The following is a 19767-nucleotide window of genomic DNA, read 5'->3' on the forward strand; positions in this document are numbered from 1 at the left end:
GCAATATTTCATTTGAAGTCATCTACCTGGGAAGACGTTTTCGATGTACCAAGTGAGCGTCCAATAGAGGGCGGCGTCGAACAGCATCATGGCGATGGACACGACGAAGGTGTAGCGCTCGCCCTCGTCGGGACTCCGGCCAATGTTGGACCACTGCATGCCGACGCCTTGCTCCTCGTACTTGGAGAAGCTCTCGCAGCCAAAGCCGAATGCCACGCAGGACAATAAACTCTGAGGGGGAACAGGAAGCGGGCGCTTGCGTGACTGTTTACAGGCGCCAACGCGCGCAGGTACACGGCTTGTTTGATGCTGCGTTGCATTCGGGAACACCCATAAAAAAAATGCTTTTTGCATACACATTCAAAACAAACCATAAATCCTACACGGAGTGGAAATTGCGAGCGACGCTTTTGCCCGTGAAACATTAGCCGCCGCCGCCTATCGCTCTGCATCATCGTGTTGCTTGCCAGCTGCCGCCTCACGCCTCATTTGCTCGCAGCATTTGTGCCCTGGAAGAAGCATTTCCTGCGGCTTCTGGAGCAAACCGTCACCGATTCTGACTGCGCTTGGGCGGGCGGATTCAATGGCTTGTCACTGGGGTTGTTGTACCTCTAACCCTCCTTTTATGTTTGTATATTTTGGCTGTTGGTAAGGAACAAATCCAACAGAAGGGTTAAGCAGTACAATGTACAGAAAAAAAAGAACTGATGGTCTATTGTCGCATTTTTAGCTAGGAAGAAGCATTTCACGAAAATAAAGTTGTATTGAGTGACATAGGAAGTAAACTAAAACCTAGCAGGACGGATTATTCTCAAAACATTCTAAGCTTGTAGTAGGAAGCAATCAGTTTTGTCTTTAGAAAGTGAGGATTTCACTTTCAGGGGAGAAAAAAAAAAAAAGCAACCCGAGGTGTTTTGAATAATTGGTTATAACTTTCCATAGGAAATTGCAAGGGAGATACATTGCAGGTATTCTTGGACATAAAAGGATTGTTCCCTTTTTTTCCGTAGGAAAAAGAACAAAAGCAAATATGCCTGGAGCTCTCGTTGGGCACACAGCCGCCATCTGGTCGTTGGAATTCAGGTGAAAGAATTCCACTCCGATTAAAGACTTCATTATCAGAGACAATGTTGGGGGAGAGCATGTTTCCCTTGACACAGTGTAATATCATCCACACTCGAGGAGAGAGGAAAAACCTGATAAAGCATGGGGATGATCTGGATAGCGGCGCGGTCAGGGAAACATTGCTTATGCTAATTAGCAGGCTAAAAGGCTATCCGTCTTGGAGAAGCAGGGGAGAAAATAAAATCTCAGCACTTTCGGGTGGGCGGCGGGGGGCGGTGGGTGGTTTATAATGCGTTATGTATAATGTGAGCTGTAGTTTTCGCTAAAGGCTAATAGTGGGGAAGTCAACCTCTCCTTGCCTCTCCCTGCCATGAACTGCGTTTAAAAGGTAATCAAGACAGAATAATGATTGAATGGAGGTGTGGGAACCAAAAACCCTAACCCATTTAAACAGCGTTCCAACCCAAACACAAATCCTAACCCTGACCATTAACCCTAACCTCAAAATGTAACATTTAACCCTAACATCTAAGACTAAACCCAAAAACCTAACCCTAACATACAACCGGAAATCCTAACCTCAAACCCTCACATTTAACCTGTAATCCAAAACTCTGACTAGGTCTATCCTAACTCGACAGACTAAACTCTAAGACCAATCAAAACTATAACCCAAACAATAACCTCGAACCCCAGCATTTGGGCGACTGTCGCTCTGTTGTTAGAACGGGTCGTCCAGTGACCCACGGGTCGGCGGTTCGAATCCTGGCTTCAACTGTTGAAGTGTCCTTGGGCAAGACACTGAACCCCAAGTTGCTCCATTGCAGCAGCCGGCCATTGGTGTATGGATGTGTGCATGAATGGGTGAATGTCTAACCATTTACCATTTACCAACATCCAAACGTTATCTTACCAAAACCCTAACCCTAACCTGACCAATCATGTTTTCCAATTTGGAAACAGCCGAAGAAACGAGTCTGTCCGTTAAAATGCTTATCTTAGTGATCGGGGACTTACAAAACGTCATGTGTATTGATTTAGACTAGGAAGTCGTAGCTAGCCCACTACAGATGAAAGCCACGTCAGATGCCAATAAAAAATATTACTGGCTGTCACCATTGATTGCTGCTATTTTCAAAAATGGCCATCCGAGTTGTTGAAACTGGCAGGGAATGAAACACGGCCGCGCTGACAATCTCTCTCTGGCGACAGTAAGGATTGGGAAAGCCATGCGTCTTTGCCTGCGGAAAGGACAGCTCGAGGACGAATGATTGTGGCAGTGTCATAAAGGTCACAAAAGAAAAGCTGAAAGTTGATCAATGGTTCATCTTACAGGACGGGCACCACAGCTCTCGCCGTGTGTGTGCGCATTGCCTACAGTAACTTTCGGGGTTTTACCCGAGTGACACGCAACCCTTCCAAGGTATGACAATTTTGCTATTTCAGTGTCAAACATATTTTTAGGAGGAAATCCATTAGGAACAAGCGGAAATCCTCTAGTCTTACCACGGCGACTTTGGCTCCGAAACCTATGACGTCCCTCCAGGCGTAGCAAAGGCCGTGCGGCAGGTAGAGGACAAAGTAGATGAGGCCGCCGCACGCCGCCGCCAGGTTGGCCTTGGAGAAGAAGACGCTGATAAAGAAGCACTGGGTGACGGTGGCCAGGCAGAACACCAGCAGGAAGACAAAGATGACTGAGGGGTCGCTGTACTGCAGCACTTTGCCATACTGGGGTACAAAGAAAGAGTTGCGAGTTGACAGCAGAGGAAGAAGACCTGATCAAAATGTACGGCGAACATGAGAGATCGTCTGGCAAATCAAAACGACATTTTGGGAGGAGGACCCCAGCGCCTGACTTTTGAGATTTTCAACTGCATTATTACGAAGAATGATTAAAACCGATGGGATGATTGACATTTTTCAAACAATCATGGTCAAAAAGGGGAATTTAATGGCCAGGAATGATTGAAACTGAAAAAGTTGGATTAAGTAGGCATGATTCAAACTTGTACAGATTGTTTTAGCACAATCACAGCTGGAAACCCCAGGGGACAAGAGACTAAACCACTATGTACAAAGGATTTCTTTTTCTTTTACCCTGTTCTAGAGTGACTCCCCCAAATGAGGCGCTGGGTCCTCCTGGAGTCATTTCCAAATCAATGGGATCACCTTGAGTATCAGCGCAAGGAGCAGCGAGCTGAAGGCCAACGGCAGCGCACTGGACACAGCCCAGCTCAGCCAATAGATGGCGCTTCTCAGGCCCATGATCCTGACCGTCTCCTTAAGCCTGGCTTCCTTCTCGGCGACAATACTCTTAACGACCATGGCCACTGAGTAGATCCATGCCAGCGTCATGTATAATGGCAGCGACCGCGCCAGAGCCTGCAGGAACCTGATGGGGCCACACCAAGACCAGACAAACACCTCGTTTACACACCACTTGTCAGACTGGATGTTGACTTTCCAGTATCACGGTCCCAATCCTATCCTCCTCGATCAGGACGCAGAGTTGTCTTCCACAGAGTTGTGTTCCACATTCCACGCCTTCCGGGTTTAGAAAACTGACCAAAGCCTCGTTGAGGATACAGACACAGGGAGCCCACTTGTGATTCTACATGACACTGAACAAGTTACAAGTTTAACTTTCTTGCAAGTTTCGGTTTGACCCACAGACTTCCAGAAAAGGTGCGATCTTTCCATTCCGTTACAATTCTCTTGACCAATCAAAGTTTGAGTGTATGGAGCTCCAACCAACGTTTTGATACCCTTCTATAAGGAAATCGTTATTTTAGTACCCAGCAATACAGTTCAGTCCAGCTCACGCATGTAGGGTTTAGACATCCATGACCAACGAGCAGTTATTAAAATGGAGGTTAAAAAGTGCGTCATCTGCATAACATTTTTGTGTTCTTTCTGTCCTGTTGGCACACACACATGACGAAATTTTGACTTTTTGTCACAACACATCGAAAAGACCCTTTCACGGCTTCTTAACACACAGATCGATGACACTCACGCCTCTACAACAGTACAAAACACTTAATCAATCAGCAAAAGCACAGGTCGAGATTATGGGTCACTTAAAGCATAAAAAAGTGACTTGCAGTATAAATCCAACCTAAGCTTTTAGATGCCCGATGGAAGGGCAGTTTAGTACCTTGGGAAATTTATGACGACAGACGCGACGAACAGATCTGAACCGGATGACATCGTTTGCTTGAAAAAGCACTTGAAAAATACGACAAGACCGGTTGTTGTCCCACCTAATCCAGATGCATCCTTATGATAATTACTGCTTGATTCGCCATTATTCTTAATGCACTGAACACTTGGCTAACTGGATTTATTGTTATTAATGTTTACACATTGCCGGGGGCTTGGAAAGACATTAGTGTAGGTTGACGGGGGGGGGAATTGCATTGCACCCAGCTTTTCGAACACACGTTTTTATTGACTACACACATTTCACAGTTATGCCGCAAAATAATTGATTAAGGCGATGTGAACTAGCTATCATTTTCAAATCATTAACAATGCCTCCTGCATCACAAGGATGTGCTCGCTTGCAGTGGAACATAACGCCGCTGTTGCCGCAAACGTTTTGTGTGTCCTTTGTTTTTTTTACTAAAAAAGTGCAGACACCAAGGCCGCTGTTGCGGTACTAAGACCACACAGTGAAATAGCAGCGAGCGACCCGCTGGCCTTCAGATAATCAACTTTAATTGCAATCACGGACACATGCGGTGCCAAATATCCATGACTCTAATTGCATAACAGGAAGCCTGTTTGAAAGCAAAGGTGATGCAACTGCGGGAAATAACAAACGCCGCTGCTGTGATCTAAATTAGAATAAATTGCACTTTGGTTTGGAAGGGAGAAATAAATCATTGGGGGGAAAAAAAGTAATCATGGGCAATTATTTGATCCCACAGGCCAGTGATTGGTGATTAGAAAGGGTACCAAAAGACAAGGCGTGACCCGACACACCCAATTGAGGGCGTCGGGTGATTTGGAATCTGATCTGATCCCGTGTCATTTGTGTGCCTCGTTCCCACTGACCTTGACCATGACACTAAGTAGGGCGCACGGAATGGCGAGCAGAACCATGTTCTCGGTGAACCTGGCCAGCCAAAGGGCGCTGTCGCGCACGCCCACCGCGCGCAGAACCTCCTTGAGCCGCAGCTCCTTCTCCAGAACAAGGCCTTTGATGGTCATGCACGTGGTGTACGTGAAGGCCAGGACCAGGAACATGGGGAGGATTCCTCCGATGCCTCGGACGAAGCTGAAAAATATTTTTAGGATGTGCATCGACAAACGAGGAAGTGTCACGTGGTTCCCCGGAACGCAACCCCGCGAAGGAACCACATGTCAGAGCCTACTGGAAGGCTAACCGCTGTCAAAGACACGGTCCACGCATAATGTAACATTAGACTCCACACTTAGATACAATTCGTTGCCAACGCCGTTTGTGTTCCTCAGCAGTTACTGTTGTTTTGGTTAGCAAGGGAGTTCAAATGGGATCAGGAGTGAACGGATTGTTGGTGTGTGAACAACGGATAAGTACAGTTACCGCCTGCTTTTCATCATCCACACAAAAACAAAAATTCTGAAACATCCGGATCATCTTTGTGTGTATTTAAACACACAAGGAATTTGTCTTTGGTAGATGGAATCCGTCTAGTACTATAGCAAAAAGGACAATATAACAAAATGAACATTTAGGACATACACAAAGGTACAAAATGCAGAGTCATTGGTAACAAAGTGTACAGTTATGCAGTAATGGTGATCAAATTGAACTGACAGAGCCAGTGACAGTGCGACAACGATGAATACAATAATAATGGCACTACAGAGAGGTGCACAACGGCCACGTGTCACTATGAGATTACCAGGCAACTGTTTAAGAAGTTCATGGCAAGGGGAAAGAAGCCATTGCAACATATGCTGATTTGGGGTGTGCATTGTTTCATAACACCAAGGAAAAGGTACTTGGAAGTTAGGTAAGGTAAAGGTACTGAAACTAGCAATGTGACAAGTGGCCATATGTCATCTTTCTGGAATTTTCTAAAACATACCGAATGACCACTTGAAACAAAACAAATAAATTCCAGGAAAAAAAACAATGGATTACTAAAATACATGACCTATTCTACTGCCGACACTGCTCTTCTCACAAATAATGTTCCATTTGTCCTATTTTAAGTGGAGTTTTTAAGCGACAGCATTTGAAACGTCACGGCAATTTTGCCACTTCAACTTGGAGAACCCCTCGGAATTTCGATTTGGGCTTGTACCACTTTACTGGTGGATATTTTTATTTGAAACTTGTTAGCCAATTGGAGAAGGGGTTCCCTGAGTAGCAGATGAAACAAAAGGGTCGAGGCAATGTGTTGAGAAATAATACATTTATCCTGTTTTACTCTTTCTATGGGTGATATCACAAACAAAACATTACCCCAAAAGACCATACATTGTGACATAAAAACTACATTTCTCCGGAACCCGACACTACTACTACTCCAATCCATCAAGCCTCCAGATTACTACTCTCTGGTTCCGACTACATGCATAAATAACTACTTCTCTATTTTGCGAATGGTGTCACCTGATACTCAAGGTTATTCTAGCCGCATTAGACCCAAAGAAGAAGAAGAAATTTCTCTGCAGACGGGCGTGTCGCTGTTAATGCCATGGCTATTATTAACAATGGAGACTTAGGCAGACTGATCGAACCTTCATAAACTCAATCGACGCTTTTTTGCGAGATAGCTCATGTTAGCCAGCTGCGGTGAGTGACTCAATGCTGTTACAACACAATAAGGCCGTTCATAATGCCACCAAAATGCCATGTCAATATCCTGGCAATATAACAAACTGCTCACTTCTCTTTATTAGACAGTGACTGAGACGTCAAAGCTATTCCGATAAATGTGATTTAGTTTACTACCCAGATAAAGCGCTGTCATCTGATCACTACGAGAGCTATAACAAACGAAATTAGTAGTTCCACGGCGGTGTAAATCCTGTTTGGGCCTGAGCACCAGGTAGTGCAAAGGCCCTCTTAAAATCTGTGTGTAAAACTGACCAAATTCTGCAAATATATGTATTTTAAACAAAACAAAAAAAACCTCACTCAGTAGCAACCACTGTAGTTAGTTATCCCCCAATACCAATTTTTTAGATCAATACCAAATTGGGTGGGCACATATATATATACATATATACGTCCCTGCCAAAGCGACTGCCCCCGTGACCCGAACTCGGATAAGCGGTGGAAAATGGATGGATGGATGAATATATATAGTCTCAGGGACCCACGCCTTTTGGGAGTCGAGACCGCGTCAAGACCAAGGTAACAAGGTAGTTGTTGTTTACGCAAGTGCCTCTCCTTATCATCACATTAATGAAGTTGAAGCATAGCAGATCCGTGGAGGTCTAGACCGGTCTCGACAGAAAATCCAGAGTCCAGCCAGTCCGAGACAGAGACATGACCGAGAGTTTTGGGAGTCGAGTCCGTGACAAGACCAAGACTTTAAAAATATGGTCTCGAGACTGAAAACGGCTCTCGAGTGTTGTAACATTAATAACTACGCCTTCAAATGTGGGTGGATCAATGGCATTAAAAGTGGGGTGCGAAGGCCTGCTGATTATCTTTGAAGTTTGTGATTCTGTTCAGCACACTAGACTAGAACTTGTTAATACCAGAACGGATGATGGTAATGTTAAAAAAGTTTGGAAAGCCTCACACTATACTTTTATTTTTTTTTTTGCATCACTTTCCTTGACAGAGAGTCTTTGGAGGGATTCGACTTTAAGCAGTTACCATATCACATATGCAAAATGGGCCTTGTGGAGCCTGGAAAGTTGAATCCTCAGTGAAACAAACGCCGTTTCTAAAGACGAGGCGGGAGAAGCAGCGTGAATGCAAATTCCGGGAACGTCTCCAGAACAGCTGACGGACTTACGATTGCGTTAACTCCTTTGGAGGCGACTCCTCCCTGGGATCAGCCATGCGCGGCGCGTCCGACACCAACAACCTTGACACCAGATGCTGTTGAATTATACATGGGTAGATCGATCAAAGGTGCTTAAGTAATAGAACTCTGGCGGGTCGGAGTTGCCCGGCTCCCGTTACAATGGCGGCCTGACCTAAATTTAGGGACGCTGAGAAATTGGTTGCTGTGTAAATTGGAAACTAAATGTATCGCAATTTCTCAACGGGTTTCAATTAAAAAGCAAACACCGGATGACCTAATAAATTAAATGAATTTGAATTAATTTTGATTAAATCATGTTTAATCCGACTTTCAATGCTGCACACTTATTTATTATTTTTTTTTTAAATAAAACACTGTATGTACTATATACTTAACGTTATTCTTTGGCAACATTTGAAAATGTAATCCAATATAAAATCATTTCATTAAATCATGTATTTATTTAATTCAATATAAAATACAATAAACCATGACATGCTATTTTATAATCTATGATACATTTTGACAAAAATTAAAACACACAAAAACAATATATATGTATTGAGTTATTGTACAATATACACTGCCATTTTACTGTATTTTATCCTGCTATTAATATGGTACTATTTCAGATCAATATTGAAAACGGCCTTTAACTACATGTGTTATATACAGTACTTAACGCATGTCATGTCACGCAAAGTACAGAGAAGGTCAGAAGGAGCTACATTGTGTCTTTGTAGATGACACAGTACCCAGAGTGGGACTGTGGTACTGCATGCGGAAGTCTGGAGTGGCAGAGAAGTATGTTAGAATAATACAGGACATGTACGAGGGCAGCAGAACAGCAGTGAGGTGTGCTGTAGGTGTGACAGACGAATTTAAGGTGGAGGTGGCACTGCATCAGGGATCAGCCCTAAGCCCCTTCCTGTTTGCAGTGGTGATTGATAGGCTGACAGATGAGGTTAGACTGGAATCCCCGTGGACTATAATGTTCGCATGATGACATTGTGATCTGCAGTGAAAGCAGGGAGCAGGTGGAGGAACAATTAGAAAGGTGGAGGCGTGCACTGGAAAGTTATGTGACAGAAGAGTCTCTGCTAGGATGAAGGGCAAAGTTTAGATAACAGTGGTGAGGCCAGCCATGATGTACGGATTAGAGACAACAGGAAGCAGAGCTGGAGGTGGCGGAAATGAAGATGTTGAGGTTCTTTTTAGGAGTGACCCAGTTGGAGACGACTAGAAACGAGCTCATCTGAGGACCAGCCGAGGTTAGACGTTTTGGAGACAAAGTTAGAGAGAGAGTCAGTATATTGGTAGAAGGGTGATGAGGATGGCGCTGCCAGGCAAGAGAGCTCGAGGAAGACTAAAGAAAAGGCTGATGGCTGTCGTGAGGGAAGACATGAGAGCAGAGGAGGATACAGGAGATAGGCTTGCATAGAAAAGGATGACACACTGTGGCGACCCCGAACGGGACAAGCCCAAAGGAAAAGAAGAGGATTCTTGGACAACAATTCAAAAATGAAATTCAAAGTAAAATAATGACATTTCGTATGTCGTTAATAAAATATTTAGTTGATAAATGCTATACTACAATAGGGAAGTGTTATTTTATTACATACATTTTGAACAAAATTAGAATATACGCACAACAATTTAAGCACATATCATTTGATATATAATACTGTATTTCTATGTAGTCAAATGTAAACTAAGTGTATTTTATTGCATTTGATTCTCCTTTTAAGGTGATTTTTTTTAGATCAATGATGAAAACACCTAGAAAACATTATGCATTATATACTTTTTTGACCCAAAAAAATTATAATAAAGTATACAGTAAGTGTTACTTTATTGTACCTGTATTTTATTCTACTTTTGATACGTTCCTTTTTTTTTTTTTTTAGATGAATGGTGAAAATACATACTGCTCATGATCCCGGGCTGGGGGCATACTCGATTGTTTCGATATGCTGCATCATGGCATTAGTTATTCTGCCATTACATACACATTGTGGATGGAGGAATCAAAATAGGAATTCCTTCCTGGTGTGGAAAAAATGCTGGCTCAGCAGATAAATTCAAAATGTAAACATGAATGCACATCTTACACGCCGATAGCACTACACCGCCCCCCCCCCCTCCCCCCCCGGAATTAATCACCAAATGAAAACAAAATAATAATAATCTAATACAGCGACCCCGGCATGTAGTGGAGAGCCTTACTCAGAAGTGAGAATGTTAAAGGCCTATTGATGGAGATCACAGCCTCTGGATCCGAACAAGAGATGCCTGTGATTCGCGAGCGTGAGGTGGCGCAGGGGCCACAGATAAAGGATGTGTTTATGTGCTATCAGGCCCCATGGGGGTCAACATTTATCCTGTGGCATCATCGCAGGCCCGGCTGAATGGGAAGACAGCGGGAGCTAATGCACTTTGGTTATCTCCAGTGCAAAATGGCACCATTGGGGGGGTGGTGGGAGTTTGGTGGCAGGGGGGGTCCACCTCTAGTTGAAACCATAAACAGACCACAAACTATGATCTTAAAAGTGTGAATTCTCATTTCAAACTTTACTGCGCAATTGATTCAGAACAAAATGCACTGGCAAAAACATACATTTGCGAGGAAGACACACCATAACTTTTGCTAACAACCCAGGCTAAACTCCTCCCCAACATACAAAGATCTTCATACAGCCGAGATATATCACATAAAATACTTTTACCTTGTCAACACTTACTACTTTCCTATTAGACAGGGCTTTGGCACCATCATGCAGGAAGAAAGAGCACAAAAACCGTGAATACTGTGCATGAGTTGAAGTACTGCATAATTATTTATTTAATGTCAATTTTAATCATTTTTCTATATGTATGCGCAGTGTTATGTTATGTCACGTTAACATAAAATATACACTTTAGGTATAAAATCTCTTCAAACCAAAATGCCAGACTTCCTGTGTCTTGTCAAGCATGCATCCCTGAGCCTTTTTTGTGATTCTACTCTCGAAAGACATGCCTGCAATATTTTGCATAGTTAAATTTATATTAAAAAAAATAAATAAATGCTCTGACCTTGCGGAGCCGAGTTATTAACTTTTCGCATTATATGGAAAACTTTAAAGCCATGCTTAGCTGACAGGCAATAATGAAAACTCAAATTCCTCCCAATCTGACTCGCATTTTGTTTTGGTGCAAATTTAGCAGCAATCAAGACAAATATCAAATTCTAGTTCGCTTTTGAAGCACACCTGGAAATGGACAGTGTGTTTATCACTGATACTGGCCTATTTGTGTTGCTCTTATTCCACGGCTATGCCAGCCCATGACGCCTTGAGTTGCATTTTCGGGTGGGAATTATCCCATCTAAAACAATTCAAACAGTTTAAACAGTTCGATGACAGCCTATAGTTCTTCCTATCCGTTTGACTGGAGACTGTGCGGTTAAAATAATTACCACTACGGTCATTTCCATTCTTTCTGTTTCAGCGCATCTTCCTTTGTCTTATTCCTCTTTCAATTATACATGAATGAAATGGCAATTTTCAAGGGTTAATAATTTATCGGATTGCCCGCATGGCGGCACGGGCGAGGGAGTAAATGGTGGTGGGACTGAGGGTATTGCAGTGCTTTATGGCTTCCATTTATCTTCTGTAATTATTAATCGTTTCTCTCGGGAAGCTGGAAGGCGGCGAGCGAGGGGGCCGGCGACTGTCCGATTCACGAACGTTATGAATGTAAAAGCCCGCAATCCAAATGCAATGCAAATCACAATTCCGCTGAAGTGAATATGTGCGATTAGGTTCATCATCAATTTTGCCAATCTGTGAGGTAAACGCGGTCCAAGATGGGGAGCAATGGATAAAACTATCTTGGACAAGTATGGACAAAAAGTTCCCTTCGAGATGGACAAAATGACCCTGAAACAAATGCTTCAAGTCAAAATGGCAGACATGCCGACCAAAATTCCTGTTGCCGAGTTAAACTGGTTTTGGGGGCACAATTTTAAGACTCAACAAATGTATTTACGCCGAGTCATCAAACTTCAACCACCACGTTCCACCCACACTCAAAGACGAAAACTCACGTTTCGCAATTTAGTGTTGTCCATCTGTTTAATTTACGTGGTCCACTTTTGGTAGCAATCGGATTAAATTTCAAGCACAGCTCGCCTTTGTTGGATAACTGGAAACAAAACGTATTGTTGAATTATCGAATTATCAAATCGAAATACAGTCAATACTGTCAACAACAAACTGCACAGTGTGCTAACAATACATTATATTACGTCACAGCACATGGTCAATAAATGGTTCTCAAAACAGGTGCAGTATATCCCTCACTAACTTTTAAACATTGATACAGGGATTAATGAGGTGAAGTGAGTTGTAATATTTGTTGCAGAGTATTCCTGTCGGTTGGGGCATAAAACTGAAAAGAAGATCGAGCAAAAGTACTGCGGACTTTGGGAACGAAGACCTTGACAACTGGAACGGAAAGCGCGGGTGGTGGTGGTATGCATGGTGAGCAGAGAGCAAAGACAGGGTGGGCTCCTGCCAATGAGTGTTTATGGGTAAACATGGACCAGCGAATTAGTAAATGGCCGTTTCAAACCAAGACGGCATACTTCCTTTGTCTTTTCACGCATGCGTTTTTTTTGTGTGTGACCTTTTCTAGTTAAATGTATAATTATAAATGAGTAATCATAAATTCCAAAATACTGTATATCCCATAAAAAAGAGGGGCATTATTATTAAACAGCCAAACAAAGTCATCATTTTCGTCCTCTCTACCCAAACATCCCCTAAAGATTGCTTTATTGAAAACTCTCTGCAATGTAAAGCACATAATACTCTGAAATTAGATCCTTAATCTCTGGAAATGGCATTCCCAGCAGAGCTCAATATTTTGTGTTCTGCAGAGAGGCGGGCATACGGTGTTGTTAAATCTCCCCAGTAATTATCTCCGGGCTTTTTGCTTTATTAACGGAGATCCTGATGCTGTGAGGATGGGAGTCGTAAGATTTTTCCCAGTGATATGGCGCTTACATGTTGAAACAGGATAAGAGCATGCTGTGTTATGTACACCTACCATCTTGGCATGGTAGGGACCTGCATAAATAATTCAGCATCCATCAGCTATTAAGGAATTTCCTGTGGTTTGTCTAAGATCGATAGTTTGGGCTGACTGCATTCCTGGTCGCTTACAAGCCTGATTAAATGCATTTTTTTTTTTTTTTAATTTTTTGGTTTGTTTTGTTAAATTGAAGACTCGCGTGGATGGCGGCGATTCAGTTGTACAAACGTGAGTAGTTCCGGATGTTTTCGTCAAGGGACGCCTGTGTGTCAGGATTTTCAAATGTCAGGTAAGAAAGTGACGAGAAACCGCAATGCTCATTCGAACGCGACTGCTCACTAAGACAGAAAACCCCTCCGACCCATGTAAACAGCCGCACAGTTCAATTAAAGTGTGGAGATGTGTTTTAAACAAGTAACCTGTGTATCATGTGGCAGAGTGCATTGGAACTCTGTTGCTAACCAAAACAGCAGCAGGGCTCACAAAGACAGAAAACCCCTCCGACCCATGTAAACAGCCGCACAGTTCAATTAAAGTGTGGAGATGTGTTTTAAACAAGTAACCTGTGTATCATGTGGACATGTGGCAGAGTGCATTGGAACTCTGTTGCTAACCAAAACAGCAGCAGGTCAAACCATGCCATGTGTCAAAAACACCAAATGCCCAACAATACTGCATATCATGCGTCAAAAATACAATGTGACACATGATACTATGTATGTACCGCGCGTCAAAAAATATAGTGGTTCAAACGATACCGTGTCAAACAATAATATACGTACTATGTGTTAAAGTACCATGTGTCAAAAAAATAGGACAAAACAATACTACGTGTCAAACGATAATGTAGTTCATATAAGTTAGTAGTATGTGTCAAAAATACCATCTGTCAAACAATACGATATGTGTCAAAAAAATACTATGGATTAAATAATTCTGCAGTTTGTTTACTATGTGTCAAAAATACCATGGGATAAATGATACCATGTGTCAAACAATACTATATGTAACGTGTCAAAAATACCGTGGGACAAACAATACTGTGTGTGCTATGTGGACAATCAAGGGCTCACTGCCGGGCTCACTGGAATTTTGTTGCTAATCAAAACCACAGCACCTACTGAGGCACGTAAATAGAGGTGCAGATGAAGAAAATGAATTAAAGACAATCGTACCTCTGTCATGCATGTCATTTCTAGTTGACTCCGACACAGTGGTCGCTCCATAATGTTGTGTTCACAATTTTATATGTACGCCCCTAATTTGCTGTGCCTCGCTTCTAGTTTGGCTCCTTTATCGTCGTTTTGTTTTAAATGTTGCTTCCCATTATAAAAATGTGTTTGTAATAATTGGGGTAATTAAACAAACACACAAAAAAATGATGTTTGTACTCACGTGTCATCCACGTAGCAAGGGTACGGCATTTGCTGAGCGAAAACACCGAGGGGCTGGGTCCCGGACGTGTGCGTTCGTATGATGCCGTGGTCGATCATGTCCTGCAGGTAGGCGAAGCCTCCCCGAATATAGCGCAGGTCGTTAAAAGAGTTGTCTCGGGCCCCCGGAGACCATGACCTTATTAAAAGCAGACACATCGTCATCTGCGCTGCAAAGGCCAAGCAAACGTGAAGCGAGGCTGTCAGAAACGCTGCCGGAGAGCGCTAGCGAGACACCGCCCCAAAAAAAAAACCACACTTCGATTTATAGGGGGGTAACGTGATGGCTTTCTCAAAAAGTCCAGCCCTTTTCAAAAGTAGTGGGGGGAAACGCTGGAGACCCTTACGCATGCCACAGACAGAGAAGATACTATTGGGGAATTGATCATGTGTCAAACAGTAACACGTGGCAAACAATTCCATGTACCATGTGTCAAACGCCAATACCAAGGGTCAAACAACACAATGAGCACCATGTGTCAAACAATTGTATGTGCATTGTGTGTCAGAAATGCCACGTGTCAAACAATTGTATGCGTACCATGTATCAAAATTGTATGAGTACCACAGGTCAAACAACAATACCAAGAGTAAAAAAAAACACAGTGTACCATGTGTCAGAAATACCATGTGCCAAGCTATTGTATGAGTGACCAAGGGTCAATGTACTATGTGTACCATGTGTCAAAAATACCATGTTCCAAACACTACTATATATACCATGTGTCAAAAAAACACCATGCCCATGTATTATACAATCCTATATGAACGGTGTTGATAATGTGGCTGAATTTAGTGATTAAACGTGCGGTCCATTACTTTTTATCCATAGTTTAGCATCTCATCTGCTCTGTTGCGTACCGTTCCTTCCTTTTGTTGGTGCGCTCCACCTCTTCGATGTCCATGCGGATCTTGTAGTGAACGTGAGGAGGGGGTCGGTTGGCGTCTGGCGGCAGGTTGACGAAGACGACGCCGGCCCAGTAGGTATCGTTCTCGAGGAGCTCCAGTGCTTTGCCCACCAGCTGGTTTTCGCTGGGGGTGGCCTCAAACTTGTTCAGGTCCAAACACTGGCACAAAACGTGACACATTTGGGGTGGAAAGCTATGCAAGGTGACCGAATTGGAATTCCGCCACATCTACACTACTCAAACGTTTAAGAGTTAGAGTTAGTTTCAAAATAAGTTTCAGTTTAACCTCGAATCCTTAACTTTTTGGAAGTAATTGTACATTAACCCATGCGAAGCAGCAATCGTCTAGCCTGCCGACAAACCTGACTTCGAATTGCGTGCAAGAATTGTCTATCCACACGTGTTTGATCACACTGTGTCGAGAAAATGGGCCCCTGCCGCAAACTGTGGTACAGATCAATACGTCAACTGCGAGTGTGTGCTCACGCTGTATTTGACGACATTAAAACTTGGCAAACAGCGAGGCCTCTCATGACACAGAAATGAGTGAAAAGATCTTTTTCGTGCGCTGAATAAACAGCAAATGCTTCGGCAACATTGGATGGGACATAAAGCTACAGAAAGACACCACAATGGATACATACGGCAAGGACGTCGGACAGAAGCTGAAGGATCTGAGTGGTGGCGTTGTAAAAGTCCCGCCAGTCGTGGGGCGGTACCCCGGCAGGTCGGTCCTCTGGGGGGCCGTTGTACAGGAAGTTGGCGAGCAGGGCGGCGGTCCAGCCGGTGCCGTTAAGACGCTGGTCCAGGGCGGCGGCAAAACCCGGACTAGCCAGCAAAGTCTGACAACAGAACGTACATTTACAGATGCTACTTTACTTACAAACGAGTTACATTCCACAAGGTTCTTTGTATCTGGAATGGTTGGTAAGGACGTGTACAATTTGTCAAACAATAACACATCAAACAATAGTATGTGTCAAAAAATACCATGCGTCAAAAATATAACGTGTACCATGTGTCAAATACTATGTACTATGTGTCAAAAAGACCATGCGTCAAACGATACCATGTTTCAGACAATACTACACGTCAAACCTTCAAACAACTGACTGAGTCATTCATGCGCCGTGACCCCAATAGATGCTCCCCTTCAGTCCGTTCAACTAGGGATCCCAATGTTTACAACTCGAATATTTGTAAGTAGGGTAGCGTCTGATTTGGATATCATTTTCATTTGATGGGGAAACAGGTTCCTGACCCGTGTTCACGCTGTCGCCTTTTAGTGCCTCTGTTTACGGCCTTTCTTTTCAGCTCCGGACCGCAGATGGACTCGCCGGCCGCGGTAATTGGTCCATCAAAACTAAAACACGTCTGCGACCTTGAACGACCTCAGCTGGCGATGACGGAACGCTCTCCGAGCCGGCGGCCCGGCAGCGCGGGGCGGCGGCGACGGTGGCGGAGAAAAGAGCAGAGCGGCGGTGCTGGTGGAGAAAATGAAGACAAAGGAGGAATGCAGGCCCATTTGTGTAAAGGTTAGGGCTAGGGTAATGAATACCGCGGCTATGTGGAGCTCCCGATGTCTGCTTCCCTCCAGCTGCCTATAAGCTCATTTGGAGTGACACTAGAGTAATGTCAGTGTCAAGGAAATGCTGCAAGAGCGAGAAGGGGAGGGAGGAAAGGGATAGAGGTGGAGGCAAAGTGTCCATGTCCTCTACTTCTATAGATAATCCCTTCTGCCAGGATGAAAATTATCCCGTACTTATCCATAATTACTTCGCTCCCTCAGTTTCCATACTGAACAGGAGACGCAAAAAAACTGTATGCTCTTCCCTGTCGTGTGGATGCATCATAAGTCAGTCTTTTTGAGCCATCAGTGGACCTGCAAAGTCCTGGTTTGGGTACGAGACCTCGTTGGAGGACGGCGGTGGTGCTGTGGGAAAGCTCACCCCTAACATTTTCTAGGTAGAACACAACTCAGTCATCGGTCAGTATACGCAAAAGGTTTCCACTGCTCCAAAGTCATGTGGAAAATATTACCTTGTGTCAAACAATATGATACCCCCATAGATACCATGTGTCAAACAATCGAAAAGGTCGATCAGAAAATTTTCTTGGTGAAACTTCATGATTGATTAGCACAATCTCTATGGCACAATAAATCTATTTTACCCGTATTGTGTTGACCTGCGGGCTGTTCTGAAAGAATTCCCAAACACGTGGCCCCAGTTCGTCCCACGTGTCGGCAATTTCTTTTAACGTCGCCAAGGCACTGAAGGTGCTATTAGCCTGAATGAGAACAACAAAAAGAGAAACCAATCAAAAGCAAGCTGCATTGAATGCATCGATCGGAACGAGGCGGGCGGGCTCGCAACTATTGGCCGTGGTGAGCCTGCACCTGTGTCAATATGTTTATTACCTCTTTCACGATGAGGCGTGTAGCTGGGGAATCGGGTGTGAAGAGGATTTTTCCTCGGAAAACAAACTTGAAGGTGCTCCAGAAGTAGCGGAGACTAGGGGTTCCCTCCAGAGTCTCAATGAGGGTTTGACAAAAAGAACCTACAGAAGCCATGGTGAGAAGGAAAAAAAAAATAAATATGAACATAGAGATTGCATGATCTAAACCTATGGTTACACAACAATGATTTCAGGAGTATACATTGCACTGCTCTAAGAATATGTATTGTATTACCACCTAGTTCACCACTAAATGCCGTCCATAGGATTTCTTTGCACCTGAGACCACAAATGGGAAAAAAACAGCTTTTCATACAGAGAGAGAATAGTGCACAGCAGTAGCAGCGTCATTACTAATTTAACTAGGCTGCCTATGTGAATACCGGCAGGTTGAGAGAGCCCCAAGCGGGTTAAGTGAGGACCTGCTACTGCGCTGCACTGCACTGGTCTCCGCACCGTAATGATCATGTTCTTGTAGGGCTGCGCGTATCCTAACAACCTAAACAACCTCACCATTGCACATCCTTATAAGTCAACAACATCACAAGTACACATTCTTACTACATATGTCCTCACAAGTAAATATCCTCACGAGTACACAACCTCACAAGTACACATCCTTACAGGTCAACAGCCTCTAAGGTCCAACAATCTCTCTTTTTTTTTTTTTTCCGCCATCGCCCCTCAGGGGAGATGTTAGCAGCCATTTTCAGCGCAATTAAACGTGAGCCCCCATGCCAGCCCGCCGCCTCTCCCAGGTGCTGCTGGGAGGTCGGCAAGAGGAAAGCTAATGGCCGCCCTCTACCCGGCCCGTGGCCAGCTGTTCCCATCAAAGGCGGCAACAGATGTCACTTTGTGCAAAGGTGGCTAACCAAGATGCGCTTCTAATCATTAGCTGGCGATTGCAATACATGCTCTATTTTTATATGAGGCGCTATTGCAGAGCTGTTTCTTCCGATTATATCTGCTTTAAAAAGATGCCAAACATTAAGATAGTAAAAATACGTTAGTAGGACTTTAATGTCTGTGTTGTACAATGCCTTTGTGAGCGCTTTTACACTTCCAAAGCAGTTGTAATTGGCCATTTATGCACGTGGGCGCGACACATTCCCGGATCCATTTAAGTCTAAGAAAATGCCAAAACAGCCATTTGTGTGCTAACAGACACGGTAGTGCTTATTTCGTCTGGATGACAACGTGTTTGTGCTCATTTGTGCTGGCACCAGCACGCCTTTGCTCTTTGCCGTGCAACTTTTTATTTCCCAGGGAACAGAGGCGTCTTATTAAAATGTAATTGTGCGCCGCTTCCTCCTTGCGAGAAGCTTTAATGAAACGTCCAACACGGAAGATCTAATTCTCGAGGATCTTATGGAATTAAATTGACCAACCAGAAAGCCTGCGGCACATTTAACATTTGGGAATGGACGTCGGAAAGAATAGGAGACAAAAAGCGCCTTTGAAATCTGCAACAATGCTACGCCGATGCTACGCCAATGCTTTGCCCCTCAGGCCTTGGCCGTGGAGCCCGAGGTTGTTTTTGCGGCACGGCTAATGCTTAACAAACAGCCGTCATTCTGTTTGCTTTCCCTTCTGCTGACGAAATAACGCAGAAGCTTGTTTTCTTCTTACTCCTGCAGCCAAATCTAATAGCTCATTTGATGTATCCAATCACATGCAGTCACAGTGCTGCTAAACGCCCCACTGCAAAACAACCGAGATTCGCTCGGAAACATTAGACGTGTCGAGCGTGTCAAGAAGACACAAGACGCATTCTTTTAGGTAAACAGCTTGAGGATGGATCCTTGAAAGGAAAACATCTCTACAGGTAAAACAAACTCACAGAATGTG

General features: G+C 43.8%; 1 protein-coding gene across 2 annotated transcripts in view; it reads right to left on the reverse strand.

The window, feature by feature from the left end:
* LOC133472854 (phospholipid-transporting ATPase ABCA1-like) overlaps positions 1 to 19767 on the reverse strand; it is a 71326-nt gene that overhangs the window by 40162 nt on the left and 11397 nt on the right. Inside the window, exons 10-17 of one of the 2 annotated variants that reach the window (XM_061764293.1) lie at positions 17882 to 18021; positions 17635 to 17751; positions 16107 to 16304; positions 15416 to 15621; positions 14517 to 14693; positions 3235 to 3457; positions 2572 to 2793; positions 27 to 231 (exon numbers count right to left, since the gene is read on the reverse strand). In XM_061764293.1, coding sequence (XP_061620277.1) covers positions 27 to 231; positions 2572 to 2793; positions 3235 to 3457; positions 14517 to 14693; positions 15416 to 15621; positions 16107 to 16304; positions 17635 to 17751; positions 17882 to 18021 — 1488 coding nt within the window. Of the gene's footprint in view, positions 1 to 26; positions 232 to 2571; positions 2794 to 3234; positions 3458 to 5124; positions 5348 to 14516; positions 14694 to 15415; positions 15622 to 16106; positions 16305 to 17634; positions 17752 to 17881; positions 18022 to 19767 lie in introns of both variants that reach the window. The other variant, XM_061764292.1, reaches the window with a different exon arrangement.

This window comes from Phyllopteryx taeniolatus, chromosome 23 (genome assembly GCF_024500385.1).
Source record: "Phyllopteryx taeniolatus isolate TA_2022b chromosome 23, UOR_Ptae_1.2, whole genome shotgun sequence".
Lineage (NCBI taxonomy): Eukaryota > Metazoa > Chordata > Actinopteri > Syngnathiformes > Syngnathidae > Phyllopteryx > Phyllopteryx taeniolatus.